Source organism: Mastigoproctus giganteus, chromosome 11 (genome assembly GCF_048544385.1).
Source record: "Mastigoproctus giganteus isolate SK-2022 chromosome 11, ASM4854438v1, whole genome shotgun sequence".
NCBI classification, from domain to species: domain Eukaryota; kingdom Metazoa; phylum Arthropoda; class Arachnida; order Uropygi; family Thelyphonidae; genus Mastigoproctus; species Mastigoproctus giganteus.
Genome location: NC_143585.1, coordinates 177,623,258 through 177,643,401, shown reverse-complemented (window position 1 = coordinate 177,643,401; position 20,144 = coordinate 177,623,258). Strand labels below are relative to the sequence as shown.

At 40.2% G+C, this 20,144-nt stretch overlaps 1 protein-coding gene across 1 annotated transcript in view; it reads left to right on the top strand.

Moving 5' to 3' along the window:
* Positions 1 to 11,734: 11,734 nt before the first annotated feature.
* LOC150078589 (uncharacterized) overlaps positions 11,735 to 20,144 on the top strand; it is a 316,484-nt gene continuing 308,074 nt past the window's right edge. Inside the window, exon 1 of the mRNA XM_090385338.1 lies at positions 11,735 to 11,823. Within this exon, the coding sequence (XP_090241464.1) occupies positions 11,784 to 11,823 (40 nt within the window). The 5' untranslated portion in view covers positions 11,735 to 11,783. The remainder of the gene's footprint in view (positions 11,824 to 20,144) is intronic.

Below are 20,144 nucleotides of genomic sequence, written 5' to 3'. Positions count from 1 at the left end.
TACTAGGAGAAACATTTGCCAGAGTATCGTCAAAACAGTCATATCGTGAAGAATTTTTGACCTATAAAGAGAAAACTGAAAAAAAACAGAATTTTAACACCAAACATATTGAATCCTATAACCAACCAATTACATTGCATGAATTACGTGAAGCATTATCAAAAACAAAACCAAGTGCAGTTGGACCAGACAACATAAACTGATATGCTTAAACATCTGAAGCAAAAAGATATGGAAAACATTAAACTGTACAATTTGCATTTTTCAAGAAAAGCAATATCCTGAAGCATGGCACCATGCAATAGTATTAGCTTTCCAAAAACCCCAATAAAAATCAGAACAATCCAAACAAGCGCGCACTAGCTGCGTGAGAAAAGTTTTGGAGAAAATAATCAACAAACGATTAATCTAGTTTTTAGAAAACAACCAACTGGTTCAATAGTATGAAATGCGGGTTTAGAGGTAATAGATCCACCTTAGATTACCTCGTAAGAATAGAAACAGACATAAGAGATACACTTATAAGTTCAAAACATATGGTTACCATATTTTTTGATATAGAAAAGGCATATGACACAGCATGGAGATACGGTTTACTACAAGACATCCATGATACAGGTCTCAGAGGACATTTACCGCTCTTCAGCCAAAACTTTATGAAAAATAGAATATTTCAAGTCAGAGTACAGAACACCGTGTCAAAAACATATAAACAAGGAGTTCCCCAGGGGTCTGTCCTCAGTGCTATACTGTTCGTCATAAAAATAAATAGCATCACAAAACAACTGCCATCCACGGTGTCGCATGCACTATATGTAGATGACTTCAGTGTATCGTATCGAGCATAGAATATGGGAACAATAGAAAGGCAACTGGAATGCGCAATTAACAAAATCAATAGTTGGGCCCAGAAAAACGGATTTACAATTTCACAACAAAAAAGTCTTCGTACACTTCTGTAGGAAAAGAAACTTACATCCCGACCCTGAACTAACAATAGAAGGTCACAAAATACCCGTCAAACAAAGCGTAAAATTTCTTGGACTTACTTTAGACAAGTTAACCTTCGTAGAGCATATAAAGCAAATACCAATAAAATGTATGAGACGACTTGATATTCTTAGTCTTAACATTAGTATCTTGGAGAACAGACCGTTATATCCTGTACAAAACACTGATAAGGTCAAAAATAGATTACGGAGCACCCGTTTAGCATCCGCCAAAAAGAGCGCCCTCAAATGGTTAGATCCGATTCACCATGGCGTACTACGAATAGCAACAGAAGCCTTCCGCACATCACCTTCATACAGTCTTTATACAGAAGCTAATGAACTACCATTGTTCCTCAGGAGACAACAGTTGGTCCTGTTCTATGCATACAAGATGAGATCCACAAGGGACCATCCGATTTGGATATCATTAATCTCACCAAAATGGGAAAACATATATAGGAATCGCAGAAGTGCAAACAAGCCTCTAAGAATCAGACTACAAGAGCTACTGACAACACAGGATCTTAACATAGATAATGTTGCAAATCTTGAAAGGCACATAATACCACCATGGATAAACCACTCCACAACTTGTGAACTCTCCACACAAACCTGGAATAAAAATAACTTGTCGGACATTAACTTTCAACAACTGCATGCAGCACATAGAACTAAATATCCCAACCATGTACCAATATATATACAGATGGATCAAAATCAGAGAACCGTGTAGGAGCATCAGCAGTATTCCCAGACACTACCCTGGCACATCAACTTCCGAAATAATGCAGCGTCTACACTGCAGAATTAGTAACATTCAGATAGCCCTGGAGTACTTCAGAACCACATATCATTTCATAACAGTAATATATTCTGATTCATTTATTGCAATACAAACCACAACCAATATAACCCATCCAGTTCTCGTGCAAATTAAACAGATAACATACTTAACAAAAGAAAACAAGAAATACTTTTCTGCTGGATACCAGGACACAAAGGGATAAGGACACGAAGAAGCTGACAGAATTGCAAATCAACAACTAACCTTCAGAAACAACCTTTCCCAGTTCCGTATCACGATTAAAACCAATCATTCAAAACCGCTCTCTAACACAATGGAAAGAACTCTGGCAGAAACAAAACTTCAAATAAATTATATGAAACAAAACCAAAAATTGAACATTGGAAAACAAACACAAGAAAATCAAGGAGAGAGGAAGTCGCTCTGACCAGACTACGAATTGGACATACACACATCGCACATGGCTATTTATTATGTGCCGAAGAACCTGCAAGGTGCCAAACATGCAATACTACCCAAACAATCAGGCATACTCAGAATGCCCAACCTATGAAAATACTCCACAAAAGATTTTCTCACCATTGTAGAAAGGAAATGAAAACATCACCCTCAAAGATATCCTAGGTGACAAGGAACGTGTATCAGACATTTTCAGATTCATGCAGACAATCAACGTCTACCATCTAAGTTCGTCTATATAATCGCAGAAAATATTTAATCCCCATGCATTCGATCAAGATATAGAGAATGAATATGCATACAAAGAACGTAACATAACAAATGAACTGGCGCACTATGATCTCCGTTGTCAATATGTCTGCAATTCTGCCCATACACGGTAGGAGGGATTATATGTTAAGAGCCTTATGAATGAACTCAACACTTGAAGGACTCTGCAAGGCTTTAGGGGGGAAATTTCTATCAGCTTGGCCCACACTTGTAGGTAGAAGGAATTTGTTTTGTAGAGACGGGATACATTTAAACAAAGGTGGTGTAAAAGATTTTGCCAGTATTATTGAGGATACCTTAAAGGTTCAGAGAAACTGCTAGTTAGGGGGAATGTGGGTAATACTGACACGCGTTTATCTGATAATATTGGTCAAAGTAACTCTTGAACATACCTTAAGAGTTCTTATCTGTTACCCCAACTGGACGTATTATCTAGATGTTCTGGGGGCAAAGACGTTTCACGTGAGCGGGTAGCTAATATCAGGGAAGAGAGCCTAAAAAACTTCAAGGGTTGTTAAATATAAAAGAGTTGTTGTTTTTGTTATTAGGAGCATTAGCATCTAAGGCCATATTGCTCCGGGGATATGCGGTCGTCATTCCCTGACCTTTCCGCATCCTCCGTGTTTGGTGGCCACGGGCTCGAACCCCGGTCTAATCAAGAAGCCTGTGCTACCCACTGCTGCTCCTGCACACCTAGCTACGGAGGCGCCTAAATATACAAGAAGAGTAAGTCTTAATTGTTTATATAGTAATGTTAGAAGTGTCTTCAAGAAAAGGAGCGAATTCGAACTGCTGGTTAAAACAAGTAACATGGATATAATAGGAAACGTGGTGCCACCCGGAAATTGGGGATAATGAGTTTCAGGACGGCTTGTATAATGTATTTAGGAAGCATAGGGTAGATAGAAGGGGTGGTGGGGTAATGCTTCTTATCAGAAGCAGCCTGAGTGCGACGATAGCTTTCCCAGATTCAGACATTTCACATGCTAGTATAGAGTCTGTATGGTGTGAGATAGTTGGAAACAAAGGTACAATGCGAGTAGGCGTAATCTACAGACCAGGTGATTGTGAAGATTATGACAAAAGCCTCTACATGCAAATGGAATGGGCAAGTAAGCGTCAATGCCTTATTATGGGTGATTTCGATTTGCCTCTAATTGATTGGAGTAAATGGGAAGGAAACTCGACATGGGGAACAAAATTTTTAAATCAACTAGATGACTGTTATTTGTATCAACATGTCAGGGAAAGTACTAGAGAAAAGAATATCCTAGACCACCCATGAATCAGATGACATAACAGGGCTGACAGTAGAGGTTCCAGTAGCAGGAAGTGATCACGGAGTTCTACGGTGGATGATGACGAGAGAGGGAGCAGAAGTAAAAGGCAAAGGAATGGGTTTTAATTTCAGAAAAGGAAATTACGATGCCTTAAGGTACTACATGGACTCTATTAACTGGGTAGATATCGCGCACAGAATGAATACATTTGAACTGTGGTACGCTTTTAAAACATTAATCACAGATGCCTTCAATGCGCTCCACGAGGAGGGTTCCAACTTGAATGAATGGTGAAGTTGTCACATTACTTGAGCAGAAAAAGGTGGCATGGAAAGGTTACAGAACAACAAAAAGTACTGAAGCCTATAACAGCTACAAGGTGATGTGTAATAGAGCCACAGAAAAGGTTCGACAGGCAAAGGCAGTTTATGAGAAATCACTAACAAACAGAGCAAAGAGGGGGGATAAAGAATTCTTCACATATATAAATGCCAAGAAGAGCAGGACAAACCAGATCGGACCTTTACGTAAGGGAAAGGGGATAGTAATAAATACACCAGCTGCCGTTGCAGATGAACTCAACAGTTATTTTGCATCGATATTTACAAATGAAAAACCTTTTGTGGATGGCAATGGGAAATTGTGGGAGCGAAGTTAAAAAATATGTAATTAATGATATTGAAATTTCGCAAGATTATTTAATGAAAAAACTTGTTGGAATATATATATAGGAGTTGATGGAATATACCCTATAATCTTAAGGGAGGCGACAAGTGACCGCATTGAACCATTTAGGCTAATTATGCGAGCATTCCGTTGGATTGGAAAAGTGTCAATGCATCTCCCATACATAAGGCTGGTTTTAAGAGTGAATTGGGAAATTATCGACCTGTCAGTCTGACTTCAGTGGTTGTTGTTGCTGCTTGGGTTCTATTGGCGCATTAGCGACTAAGGCTATAATGCGCCCGTTCAATGGTAGAGAAAATCATGGAGGCAATGATCAAGGGTGGAATTCAGGATCATTTGGATAGAACTGAAATTCTCATGGATACTCAGCATGGTTTTGTAAAGGGAAAATCGTGTTTAACAAATCTGGTTCGCTATTTTGAAAGGGTCACTCATGAGCTGGATTTAGGGAATAATTTCGACGTTGTTTATTTAGATTTCAGCAAAGCTTTTGACTCAGTCTCACATGAGCTGTTGGCTTATAAGCTGGAACAGGTTGGAATCACTGGGAAAATCCTTAGATGGATAGCAGGATGGCTTCAGGGCAGGAGGCAGAGAGTTGTGATAAATGGCTCTTCCTCGGATTGGGTTGATGTAAGAAGAGGGGTTCCCCAAGGATCAGTATTAGGGCCACTGTTGTTTTTAATTTTCATAAACGACATCGATGAAGGGATAGAGGGCGTGATGTCTAAATTTGCAGATGATGTTAAAGTTGGTAGAGTAGCTAATGATCACTGTCAAGCTGAGCTTCTTCAGAGAGACCTAGATAGACTTCAAGAATGGTCAGAAAAATGGCAGCTGTGCTTTAATCCAACAAAGTGTAAGGTATTACACCTGGGAAACAGTAATCCCAAAAAAACTGATTCACTTGGTGGAGTTCAACTAAACCCAGTACTGGAGGAAAGGGACTTGGGTGTTACGATACGGTGAGACATGAAATTCTCTGAGAATTGTAAACAGGTTGCAAGGAAGGCCCATGGTGTCCTATCGATGATCTATCGAACTTTTGCAAGTAGAGATAGGGACGTGATAATCCCATTATATAAGGCTTATGTTAGACCACACTTGGAATACTGTGTTCAAGTATGGAGACCTCACCTAAAGAAAGACATCGAGCTTCTTGAAAGGGTGCAAAGACGAGTAACTCGCCTGGTGAGATCGGCAAAAGGGCGTCCTTATGAAGAAAGACTTCGAATATGTGGGTTGCAGAGTTTGGAAACTAGACACCTTAGAGGAGATTTGATTGAGGTGTTTAAGGCTCTGAGAGGCATCAGTAAAATGAATGAGGACAAAATTTTCAAGATTATAAATGATGCCAAAACTAGGGGACATAAATTGAAGTTATGGGGGGAAATGTTTAGATTTGACTGCAGGAAGTTTTATTTTAGCCAGCGAGTTGTAGATTACTGGAATAAGTTGCCTACATGGGTGGTAGAGGCTGACAGTTTGGGGAAATTCAAAGGTCATCTGGATAGTACCTTCGAGTGATGGAAACGCATAGGATGATAGGTTTAATTTTCCTTTTCTTTTATTAATTATTAGTTTTTTTTTATCATTGTTTTATTCGTTTTTTTTTTTTTTTTGTGGCTGCTGCATAAGCCATAAGCTTTCTTGCACCATGCGGCCATTACAAATACTAATCATCGTACTAAAATTCCGCAGTGGGTCACTGATAAAGCAGATTGGCAGACGTATAAAAAACTAGCTAACTGTGACACGGAAATAACCCGAGAATCTCCAACTGACCAAGCCGTTGAACCTGTCACAAAAACAATACTACATGCAGCAAGAAAAGCCATACCAAAGTCCTCTTCAAAATTTGCCGAAACACCCAAAATTCTGGTGGAGCACACGAATCCGTCTCTCTATCAGAAGATAACTTATATGACGAATGTTTTGCTGCTAAAAAAGAGCAAAGTAAAGCCTGGAATATCTTTCGCCCTAGTCCAACAACAGCTAATCTTATCCATTTTAAACGTGCAAGAGCAAGATATGTTAGACGCTGTAATAAAAAGTCAGCTTGGATTTGCTTTACTTCGACCATCAATCAAGAAACTGCTACACATAAAATGTGGAAAATAATTTAAAAAATGAGTGGTAAATATCAAACAACTCCTGTGCCTATCATGGAATGGAGGGGAGAGAACGTTTCTGACCCTGCTCAAATTGCCGATATCTTAGGGAAAATTTTTTACCAAAACATCAGCAACAGAAAGTTGCATCCCAAACTTCAGAAGATTTAAAACAAAGAAAAACAATAATTAAACTTTTCATCAAAAGGGAATGAACAATATACCCTACCATTTACTGTCCATGAACTGCATTGAGCTCTTTCAACAACTGGACACTGCGCGGTAGGACCAGATAATATTCACTATTCGATGATACAAGAACTGAGTTCTGAATCATTACGGGCACTCCTTGATCTATTTAATAGACTCTACATAGAAGATACATTCCCTAAAAAATGGCATGCCACAGACCTTGCATTCCTTAAACCATGTAGACATGATAGTGTCTTATGTAAGGCGGCTCCCAACTGCTAGTTCAACTCCGCCGTGGTACACTGTGATGTTACAAAAACTCTGCAGAAAGGCCAGAAATGTTGTAATGCTATGTTTGTGCCGTGTATGTGTTTGTTGTTGTTTAGTTGTTTCTGGCCGCTTTGCTATCAGAAAGCAACAAGGACCAGGGTGGTGCTTCCTGATACCCGTCTACGTCGCGAAGAGGCGTAGACGGGTATCAGGGTATTTGCTGCGGTTCGCGCACACAACTGGGCGCGAACCGCAGCAAACCTCGAGCGTCACGTACTGAATGTCGAGATCATTCAAAGTATAATGATTTCGATAAAGCAAAGAAAGTTAATTTTAACAATAAATTAAAAATAATCAGGAAAATTAAAGATAAAAATAAGTTAATAAAATGGGAAAAAAATAATAATAAAAAAAATAAAAAATAAAAAATCATCCTGCACCAGTGTAAGGATGCAGACCCTGTCTCAGGACCAACCTGAGGTTAGCACTCGGCGATATCACTCGGCGTCATACACGTTTGTTAACCAACTGTTCAAGTCGAAGATGGTGGTGAAGATGGTACTTGAGCTAAAAAAAAAAATGGTGGTAGTGACGATGGTGGTGGTATCACGAGATGGCGATGATAGAGATGCTGGTCTGGACTGGAAGTAGAGCTAGAATAGGAGTAGTTCCTGAAATTGGGGCACTACTGATAAATTTTCCACGTCTGGCAAAGGCTTTATGTGCAAACTCTTGTAGAAGACGAAATTTTTCTTTGGAGTAAAAGAGAGAAAACTCATTGCCTGGGGAGAATGGTTGACACAGAGTAGACAGAGGCTGACGAAGATCCAAGTAATATGGACGGGTGAAAAGAACATGCTGCCACAGTTACAGAGGGATGAATCAGACAGGTTAAACATAGCAAGTTTAGCACGAAGGGAACCATGGCCAGTTTGAAGAAAAAGAGTGAGGAGACGCGTACTGAACCACTTTAGAATAGACTTTTGTAAGGCATTCCTTAAACCAGGTAGAGATCCAAAAACCCCACTTACTATAGACCCATTGTCTTGACCAGTTGCCTCTGCAAAATTCTTGAAAAGATGGTAAACCGCCGTCTGATATGCATGTATGAGATTAAAATTTTAATGTAATACAGGCTGCACAATTTCGGTATCCGACAAAATAGATCAATACTAGATATTCTAGTACGGCTCGAAAACTCCATCTGAAATTCATTCCTTAGATCGGAACATCATGTCATGGTATGCTTTGATATCAGTAAGGCTTACGATTCCATGTGGAAGTACGGAATACTCCGCGAACTATACTAACATGGACTTCGGGGTCATCTCCAATTTTCATACAAAACCTCTTGTACAAACGCACTTTTCAGGTTAGATTCAAAACTTCGTTATCCCAAGTATTCTTGCAAGAAGAAGGAGTCCCCCCACCAAGGCTCTGTACTCAATGCTACACTTTTTATAATTTTAATTAACACCATTGTCGAACAACTTCCAAACACTATTGATACAGCACTGTTTATAGCTGACCTTAGCATTTCACGTCATCCGAAAAATATGAATACTGTTGAGAGACAAATACAAGTGGCAATAAATAAGATCAGTTCATGGACACAAATTAATGGCTTTCAATTTTGTCCCCAAAAAATCGTTGTGCACCCGTTTTTGCCGCTAACGTAAACTTCAATCCGGAACTACAATTGAATGGTCAACCGACAGCAGTTCATCCCAGCATACGGTTCTTAGGAATCACATTGGACCATAAACTTACCTTTTTAGAGCATATTGAAAAACTACGAACTTCCTGTCAGCATAAGCTAAATATCATCCGGGTTCTCTCAGCAACTAAGTGTGTAGCTGATCGAGTTACCTTGTTATGATTATACAGAGCCTTAATAAAATCAAAGCTTGACTACAGAGCACCAGTGTATAGCTCTGCAAGTCCTATTGTCCTTCTCTGGCTTGAACCTATCCATCATAGTGCAATACGCATTGCCATTAGAGCATATCGCACGTCTCCAATACATAGTCTATATGCTGAAGCACACGAACCCCCTCTCTCTATCAGAAGACAACTTATATTACGCTATGCATATAAAATTAGATCTATGCCTGAACACCCAAACTGGGAGATACTTTTCACCCACCAGCACAGCATGTTATACCGAAACAGTCCTTCTGCTAACCGACCATTAGGTATGCGAATAAAATACCTTTCAGAAGAATTTAATTGTCTTTAAATAAGGTTGCAAATACCCTTCCAATTTCCTGTGCTCCTTGGGACATTACTTCACCTTCATGCGATTTATCCCTCCATCAATAGAATAAATCTACATTACATAAACAAAATTTCCTACAACTTTATCATGCAGTAGTGGATCAGTTCCCCAACTTTGTTGTGCATACAGATGGATCAAAGAATGAGACCCACGTTGGAATTGCTGCAGTTTTTCGGAATATCACATTGGCCCATGAATTGCCATATGAGTTCAGTACATTTTCTGCCCAACTAACGGTAATGCAGATTGCACTGAAGCATATCGAGTGCTCCAATATTGTAAACAGTATAATTTTTACACATTCTTTAAGTGCACTTCAAGCCCTGGAAAACACCATGAATATCACCCATCCATTCTTAAAGGAAATAACATCCTCTTTGCATATTTTATGCGAACTTGAGAAAAGCATACACCTCTGCTGGGTTCCTGGACATATGGCAATACAGTACCAGGAAATGAATTAGCTGGCAATGCTGCAGAATCGGCCGTCTTACTACCCGATGACAACTGGAAAGTCCCATATCAAGACTACATATCAATAATCCAGACAAAATGCATGCACTATTGGCAATTATCATGGAAAAATCAATATAACAATAAGCTCGCCAAATCTTGAGCGATGGCTTTCAAGCTTCAGGTCAATTCGACAACATGAAGTAATACTGACACGCCTACGAATAGGTCACACAAATATCACTCAGAATTATCTATTAAGAGGGGAGATTCCCCCTGAGTGCCATCACTGCAACGCGGTGCTTTCAATAAAACATATTCTTATTGATTGCCGAAAATATGCAAGAGATCGCCAAAATCTCTTCACTCCCGCCACAACAGAAGACCCTCTTTCACTTTCTTCACTTTTAGGCAATAAAACAAATGTCTCAAGCATTTTTACCTTTCTCAATATGATTAATGTATACCACTTCCTTTAATTATATAAACAACTAACGCTGGTACTATTTTTTACAATTTTCTCTATCTCGCATGAAATACCATAAATTCTTACCATATGTATGGCGCACGCACTATGGCCATAGTTGTTGATGCGCCTAACAAATCTCTAAATCAACCAACCAACATCTACGCAGACAAATGCTTCTGTTAGATAGCGCAGCAAAAGTCAAAGGGCAAGTGGACAACCCTACTCGGAATGGACTTTTTCCGCCAAAATTGGAGAACCTTTACAGAGCCTACCCATCAGCAGGGATACGCCTGCGTTCCCTGCTCAGTGACTGGCAGATCGACTTTAATAGGATACATCCTACTAGTTTTCGAAAATTCCTGGGCGACCTTTCACTCACATCGTTGGGGAAACACACCTTGTCCGAACAGAACATACTGCAGATTCACGCCGCATTGAGAACCCAGTACGCAGAGTACACGCCAATCTACACTGACGGATCTAGAAGTGACGCCCATGTTGGTGCAGCAGCAGTATTTCTCAACCTTACGATAGCTAAGAAACTGCCCGTTGAATGCAGTAGCTACAACGTAGAACTCCACGCCATCTACATAGCACTAACTGAGTCTATGTAGATAACTACATAGACTCAGTTAGTTCTATCCAAGCTATACAGCGGAATAAAAATCACCATAACCCCTTACTCGTATTCATTTGGAACACCACGACCAAGTTAAATAAGAGCAAACAACAATTTCTCTTCTGCTGGAATCCCTGGTCAAGTTAGAATTGTTGGAAATGAACGTGCTGACCTAGCTGCCAAAACTGCTACAGATCCTGTAGATCACCCCTTTAGCATACCACTCTCCGATTTCAAGTTAAATATAAAGAAGTGATGTCTAGAGCAGTGGCAACACATCTGGCAAAATAAAGTTGGTAACGAAGTACTCCGCATAAAGAAAAATTTCAAACCTTGGAAGTCGAGTAGTGAGGACAGACACGAAGAGGTAGTATCAGCTCGACTGCGAATAGGCCATGCTCATCTTTATCTTCTTGCAGGCAGTGATCCACCACAGCGCACAGGGTGCAACACTCAACTCACTGTCCAACATCTACTTATTGATTTCCCCAAATACAATACTGAGCGACGAGCTGAGTTTACCTCGTTTTCCATTACGAACACTTCTTTCAGCATTTTGGACCTCTGCACGTGTGACTAAAATTTTGTTTGTTTGTTTCGGTGGGTTATTTATTCGTGGATGTCCACAAAATTTTATGGAGATCAAACAGTGGCCACGAGACTTTTCTAAAAATGTTTAATTACCTTAACTTCTGCACACGCGTGTATGTGTAATTAGAATGCTCCGACACGGCCTTCGTTTCCCATGCGCCTTGGGAAGCGCGTTGAGTAACAGGCTTGCACCGTGGTTGCGTCATGAATTTCGTCATCATCGCAGATAAACACGCCGATTACTCGGGGCACGTTCCAGTTGGCTTTTTCATTCGTTCCGAGTTGGCTGCGGTACGAGGAAGGAGACATGGATACGCTCGTCTTTCTCGCGCTTCTGCTGTCCAACAGTGAGTATCGCATTTATATTCCTACATTTCGTAATTACTAATTTTCGCCCCAAAATAAGTGGATTTTGTTTTGAACACGTGCGTTTTAAATTTATCGCAGTCGTAGTCGGACTTAATCTTCCCCTTTTAAAGAGCCTCGTCAGCCATCCATCGTGACCTGGCATCGTTCCAGGCATACACAGGTTTGTCAGCACCGCCGTGATCTCGCAGACCTTCGAGTGAGTTCAGGCGTACTCGAACCAGTTAGCGGGGCGGCCGGTTGTTCATTGATAACCGAAGAAATAAAGGCGGCGCCTTTTGTACCAAACACCGGCGAATACAAAGTTTCACGAGGCAACCCCTTTACACTTATTGCGGAGGGGAACGTCTCGTTTTAGTCAAACGCTTTTTTTCAACTTGTATTCGAAGACGCGCATTTAATCATAAAAAAACGAACCGGCAGACACGTCTTTTAGCAGACAAACTTCTTTAACCCTCTGAGAATGGGCATTTTCCGCCAATTTTCACAAAACCGGTGAAAAAGGGGAGAAAAACAGGAACCGCCTTCAGGCCAAGCTTGGAAAACACGCCGCTCTTTTCTATATGAAGGCGATGGATTTTGTGCCGATAGTGGAGATAAGATTTCAACAAACGTCTTCATCTCCAATGTCACTCAGATTGGGAAACCAAAAAACAAAAAAATGGAGTGGTACGTTTTTCCGTTATATTTGGGAAGAACACGTGAATAGTGTAAAAAAGAAATAATTTTTCATTAGATTATTAGACTTAACCTTCAGTCCTTTTTAAAACTGGCTTATTTTCTGTTCCACGAGAACAGAATGGATATTAAATAATCTCTCGATGTCGTTATTAAAAAAAAAAAAAATGAATCGCGAGCACTGATACTGAACTTTCGAAAGTCCTTTGTAACAAATACCTTCCGTATATAACAAAGATGGAATATCTTTTGACCCCGATTGGTTATTTTTCCAAAAAAAAAAAAAGGGGGTGGAGGTTCAAGTGCAGAGGGTTAAATTATTTTGCATACTTCATTAAGGGTTTAAAAGTACATCATTTGGAAAGCAGGAAACAAGATGAATAGACCATTCGTAAAAACATCCGTTCAATAGCAGTTTGACACAAGTGGGGTGCGAACTGCTTTAGCAGTCCCACAGATTCTGAAGACGTCAGAATCTTCCGGAGCACAGCTCATAGACTATCGATTTTGATTATCGCATCGCATACAGCGTGCCAATTGGCGAAAATGAAGAGTTCTGCGCCACAGACATCTTTTGTACACACCCGGTTTGACACGGCTTTGCGGGATTGGCCTTGCCGTTACAGCGCTCGGAATTAAATCTCGCCAGACATTTCGACGTTGAAGTGGGAGGTCAAAATAAGTCACGGCTGAAAGTTAGCCGTTGCTTCGAAGCAGGAGTGCGCGAAATATTAGCTACCAACTGTTGGAAATCTGTTAAAGTATCGTCGCAGCAGCTTTTGTTCGTCATTTTATGCAAAAGTTTGGGAAAAACACATTTTTAAAACGCTGTTTTCTAGATTTTTAATTTGCGTGAATTTTACGTACTGGTGTCATTTTGCGTAGTAAATCCGAGTGAGAATGCGATTTTAAGTTCTGCAACACGCGAATTAAGGCTCGTTGTAAAAGTGTACACTTTAAGGATGCCATTCATTTCTAATCGTAGGAAATGTCTTTTCATATTTAGTTCCAGATCGGATTGAGTAAAATTAGGGGATACTAGAAGTTTTTCAGGAAAATGTTAATAGGCAAGAAAATCGAAATGACTCCAAAGCGATCATATACAGATTCCGTACAAGGACGAAGTTTAGTGCAAGATAATACAGTTAAGTGAAGTGATGATATTCTTATATTAAGAGCGACAGACAACAGTGAGTTGAAGACAAGTGCTGAAGTCAAAATATCGAGTTACCAATACACTTAAAATGAGTTCAAGAATGTCAAAATTAGGTCATGCAGACTTGCTCGGAATAAAGGTGCGATAGGAGAGAGACGGTGTCTACATCTGGTGTATGGACTTCTGAAGCACTAACACTAAATATCCTGCCATTCCCAGAATATGAACTATATTGGGAGGCATCTACAAATATCCATTAATAACATTGAATTACGGATGATACAAACTGTCAAGCCACAAATCTACAGCCATACATTTCTGCACCAAGCGCAAAATGCATCCTGAACCTGAGTTGCACTTCGCCAATCATCCTCCACCAATTGTGAACAGCTAATTTTTTGATAAGAAGTTAAACTTCCAGGAACACATCAAGTATCTAAGAACCACTTGCACAAAGAAAATGAATATACTTCAGGTCAATTCTATTACCACTTGGGGTGTCAATTGTTATACCCTCCTCCACTTATATAAATCTATAATTAGATCTCGGCTAGACTATGGAGCACCTGTTTATGACTCAGCTATAGAGAGCACCTTGGCCCGTCTTGCGCCCATCCAACACTCTTCTCTTAGGATAGCCCTAGGTGCATATAGAATATTAACAGTTCTAAGTCTTTATGGTGAGGCTCACGAACCTCCACTTTGCATCACAAGAAGGAAGTTGCTGATGAACTACTCAGCTTGATTTTGATTTTGATTTGGTAGTTGTTGGCGCATCGGCTTCTGTGGCCATATTGCACCTCCCAAGGTTTTTGTAGTACTTTGATCCAAGCCCGAGGCGGGAATCGAACCCTCGACCTTTGGGTTGCCGGGCAGGTACTTTACCCACTCGGCTAGCCCGGTCGGCTACTATTCAGCTAAAATTGAAAGCCTGCTACTCATCATGTTTGGCCACTGCTGCATGATCCTCAGTGGAAAACCTATTATGCAAATAAACCTAGAACAATTCGGCCTACTGGACCAAGCTGCAGAATCTAACAGAAAGCTGGAACATTCAGCTTGATAATATCCTCAGAGAATCAAAAGATCCGGATCCCCCGTAGACTAACTTCACCTTTTCTTCAGATGAATACTTTGAAAAATTTGGTAAAGGTTCTATAGCAAATATTAACATCCAACAACTACATTTTGCTCACTCACAAAAGTACCCCAACTTTACGAAGATCTATACTGATGATTCATAATCTGACAATCGAGTGGGTGCAGCTGCTGTCATCCCTAATACAATTGTTTCAATTTCACTTCCAACTGAATGGAGCAGCTACACTGCTGAGATCCGTGCCATTAAGCTTGCTCTGAAAAATATCTCATTGCTGTCAATAAATAAAAGCATAATATATACTGATTCACAAAGTGCTAGGCCCCGAGTGCCAAGCGTTTCTAGTGATCAGGCGATTTCTGTGCAATTCTAAAGCGATTCATAAAGTGAAAGAGTGTTAGATATATCAAGAGTTTAAAGTTAATTCTCTTCTGTAAATATATATAGTTACTGAAAAGTATCAGTGCAAAGGTTCCTAAGAAAGGAAAGTCACCTTTCTTTTATATATATTCTAGTCCTACTAACCACTAATCTACTTCCGCTTGGTCACTAGGTGGCACCGCTCCTGCCTCCCCGTGGCGGGGCCGGAAACCTGGGAGGAAAAGCTCTCACTCCCAGGGCCAAAAGGAGCAAACATGAATGACTCAAACATTACCACGAATCCCAAAGATCTGACTCCTTTGAGTCGGAAAAATGAGGACAATATGACTACTGCAACCAAAAGGCAAAAAAAGGAAATAGCATCACTTAATGCACCTACCTTTATTGTCTTTAATTCTACGACAGAACAGCCATTAGGAAAATTGTCGCCATTCGTCATCCAGAAATGTTTAGAAAGTGTGGCTGGAACACCAAAAAATGTTAAGCGACTAAAATCAGGCGACATTCTAGTCGAGACAGCAAATGCCAAACACGCAGAAAGACTGCTTCAAATGAAAACATTTGGTGGGATCCCAGTAAAGGTCTCTCCCCATAATACGCTAAATACATCGAAAGGAGTAATTTCTGAGTGGGACCTTATCAGCGTCTCCGAAGAAGAAATTAAAAATGAACTTGAAAATCAAGGCGTTATAGCTGTGAGAAGGATTAAAATTACAAGAGATGGGACACTTATCCCAACCAGAATTATCATACTAACGTTCAACACTCCTAAACCACCTACAACTGTGAAGGCCGGATATCTAAATTGTAACATCAGACCATACATTCCAAATCCTCTCCGCTGCTTTAAATGCCAAAAGTATGGTCATTCACAAATGGCATGCCGTGGTGTAGCTATCTGTTCCAACTGCGGGTCCCAGGATCACAGCAATCAGAACTGTTCATCCGAGAAACCGAAATGTCCAAACTGCAAGGGAGACCATTCTGCCTATTCCAAGAATTGTGAATATTGGAAAAGAGAAAAGCAGATTCAGCGGTATAAAGTGGAACATTCTGTCACATACCAAGAAGCTAAGAGAACTATACACCCGACTATCTTAAACAGACCTTCCTACGCGCAGGTCATAACGAATTGTCGTACAATAGAAACCCAAACAGATTTTACAATTCCTCCAAAGAAATCTATCTCAGACTGGGCACGAGCACTACTCACAATTTCCCAGCCAAAACATCAAGAGAAACTCACCAACACACCACTTTCCGTGCCTCCCGATAAGAAACACTCAGAATCGAAAGCACCTCAAGGAAAACATAATGTCATAAGTCAGAAGGCAACCGAACAAATGGAGACAGAAACAACCAACCAAGCAGATGAACCAGTATTAGAGATTTTCGCGGAAGACGATATGGACACCGGAAAACCATATTTCCCGAAAAAGGAAAAACCAACGTGTGAAAGACTTAAAACAGCATCTAGGAAACAGACCGAAAACCTCTCCAAAATCAAATAATGAAAACCATAATCCAGTGGAATTGTAGAGGACTCCGCACTAACATAGGTGATATATATGACCTGATTACACAGTATGCACCATTATGTCTTTGCTTACAAGAAACCTACCTCAGACCTCAAGACTCTACCTTAATAAAGAACTATACAGCATACCGAAAGGACAGAGTAACAGGTGGCACAACCCATGGTGGTGTGGCAATACTAATAAATTCTCGCATTCCTTCCCAGATTGTCCCGCTAAACACAACCCTTGAAGCGATTGCAGTACGCATAGCCGCTAGATCCCTCATAACAGTAATAACAATTTATGTTCCACCAAACCAAAATTTATTACAACAGGACTTAGAAGACATTGTAAGGCAGTTGCCAACCCCCTTCTGTATACTAGGCGACCTCAATGGGCATAGCCCTGTGTGGGGTAACACAACCACAGATCGGAGAGGACAACGAATTGAAAAATGGAGAGACGAGAATGATTTAACTTTGTTGAACGACGGCACACATACTTATACACATCTTCCATCAGGAAATACTACAGCTATAGACCTGTCTATATGTTCTCCAATACTATTTCCAAGACTTGATTGGTCAGTGCACAGTGATCCTCTCAGCAGTGATCACTATCCAATAATCATCACCATGGCACTAGGAACCACATGCAAGTCACGCAAAACTCCCAGATGGAAAATAAATGAAGCAGATTGGGAAACTTATAAAACATTAGCAAAACTAAATGTTGATACCATCAAGCAAAAACCGTTAGATGCAGCAGTACAATATATAACAAATAAAATAATTCAAGCTGCTGAACACTCTATCCCAAAAACATCGTCTCACTTTCCAACACATCCAAAATCATGGTGGAATGCAGAATGTGCGCAGACTAAGAAAGAGCGAAACAAAACCTGGAATACTTTTCGCAGATATCCAACTTTAGAGAACCTCATATTGTTCAAGAAGGCACGGGCAAGAGCCAGATATATTAGGCGGGCCAGTAGGAAAGAATCCTGGATAAAATTTACATCTACATTAACAAGTTCCACACCATCTAAAACTGTCTGGAATAAAATTAACAAAATGAGTGGCAGATACCCGATTACCCCAACTCCGATCCTAAACTGGAATGGACAAGTCACTGCAGAGCCATCAGAAATAGCCAATGCACTGGGCGAAACCTTCGCCAGAATATCAGCGACCACTTCATATACTCCCAGTTTTCAAATATACAAGGCAAGAATGGAAAGACATAAACTGAATTTTTCCACAAGAAATAATGAAGAGTACAACCTACCCTTAACATTCTACGAATTGAAACACGCTCTATCCCAGACAAAGCAAAGTGCTGTAGGTCCAGACCAAATCCACTATATGATGTTAAAACAACTCGATGATCAATCCCAAATGGCATTACTAGAACTATATAACAGAATCTAGAAAACCAATTTCCAGACAGTTGGCGTCATGCAATAATTCTTGCTTTCCCAAAATCGGGGAAAGACCTCTCTGACCCACGCAACTACCGTCCAATTGCTCTAACCAGTTGCCTGGGAAAAGTTATGGAGAAAATTATCAATGCTCGTCTAACATGGTTTTTGAACAGAAATAACCTCCTCAATCCAGCACAGCATGGTTTCAGAAAAAATCGTTCAACACTAGATTTACTGATCAAATTAGAAAACAGTGTGCGGAATGCCTTTATCCGAAAAGAGCACCACGTAATGATATGTTTCGACATAGAAAAAGCTTACGATACTGCGTGGCGTTATGGAATTATTCAAAACCTATACCACCTTGGATTACGTGGACATCTTCCTAAATATATTCAAAATTTCTTACTCCACAGGTCATTTCAAGTTAGATTGCAGAATACTCTTTCAAAAGTTTTCACCCAAGAAGAGGGTGTACCTCAGGGGTCTGTGCTTAGCACAACCCTCTTTGCTATCAAAATAAACTCCATAACTGAGCATATACCAAAACCTATTGATACCGCTTTATACGTTGATGATTTCAGTATGTCCTATCATTCTCAGAGTATGCGAACTATAGAACGGCAGTTACAGGGAGCAATAAATAAAATAAGTCAATGGGCACAAACAAATGGCTTCCGGTTTTCCACACAGAAAACTGCATGTATACACTTCTGTAGGAAACGAAACCTACACCAAGATCCTGAACTTAAGCTAGATGGATATATGATCCCAGTTGTACCAAACATAAGATTCTTAGGACTTCTCTTAGATAAAAAACTGACATTCCTTGAACATATTAAGCAACTAAGACATTCTTGCATCAAGAAGTTAAATCTACTCAAAGTTCTCTCCGCAACAACTTGGGGTGCAGATCGACATACACTACTTAAACTTTATCGAGCAATAGTGCGTTCCAAGCTGGACTATGGAGCACCAGTTTACGACTCTGCAAGACCAAGTGCACTGAGATGGTTAGATCCCATACACCACAGTGCACTCCGTATAGCACTTGGAGCTTTTCGCACTTCGCCTGTACAAAGCCTATATGCAGAAGCCCATGAACCTTCACTACAACTTAGACGACAGAACTTATTATTACACTATGCTGCAAAGATAAAATCCATCACCGACCATCCAAATAGAGAGGTTCTGTTTTCATCGTACTTGGAAAATGTATACCAAGCCCATCCACGAATAAACCGCCCTTCCAACATCCGACTAAAAGATTTACTGTTATGCCGAGAGCTTAATTATGATAGCATAGCTACCACGACTACACACATTATTCCACCATGGATCATAATTCAACCTGTGTGTGACCTGCATTTCCAATCTTGGGGGAAAACAAATCTCCCGAGAACAAACTACCAGCAACTACATGCAGCATACAAAGAAAAATATGAACATTCAACTTTCATATACACAGATGGCTCAAAAACAGAAACTTGTGTAGGAGCTGCGATTCACTCTGAAGACTGTACTCTCATCCAACAACTTCCAAAAGAATGCAGCATCTTTACAGCAGAATTACAAGCCATTTTGATGGCCGTAAACAAAATTAAACATGAACAGATAGCAGACAGCATAATTTTCACGGACTCGCTTAGCTCTGTCATTGCTTTACAGAATGCCAATACTAAAGCACACCCAGTTTTACAACAGGTACAATATACAGTATCTAAGCTATTGCAAAATAATCACAAGATCAGTTTCTGTTGGATTCCAGGCCACACAGGAATAACTGGGAATGAAAAAGCAGATAAAGCGGCAAGAGAAGCTGCTACCTCTTACTATGCATTCCGCTCAATACCATATACCGATTACAAGTCGTTAATCCACCAAAGCAGTTTAAAACAATGGCAACAACATTGGAAAGATCAAAGTAACAACAAACTTCGTGTAATTAAACAAACACTCCGACCATGGACTACCAGTTGCCGATCCAACAGACACGAAGAAGTGATCCTTGCTCGATTGCGAATTGGGCATACCCATATGACCCATTC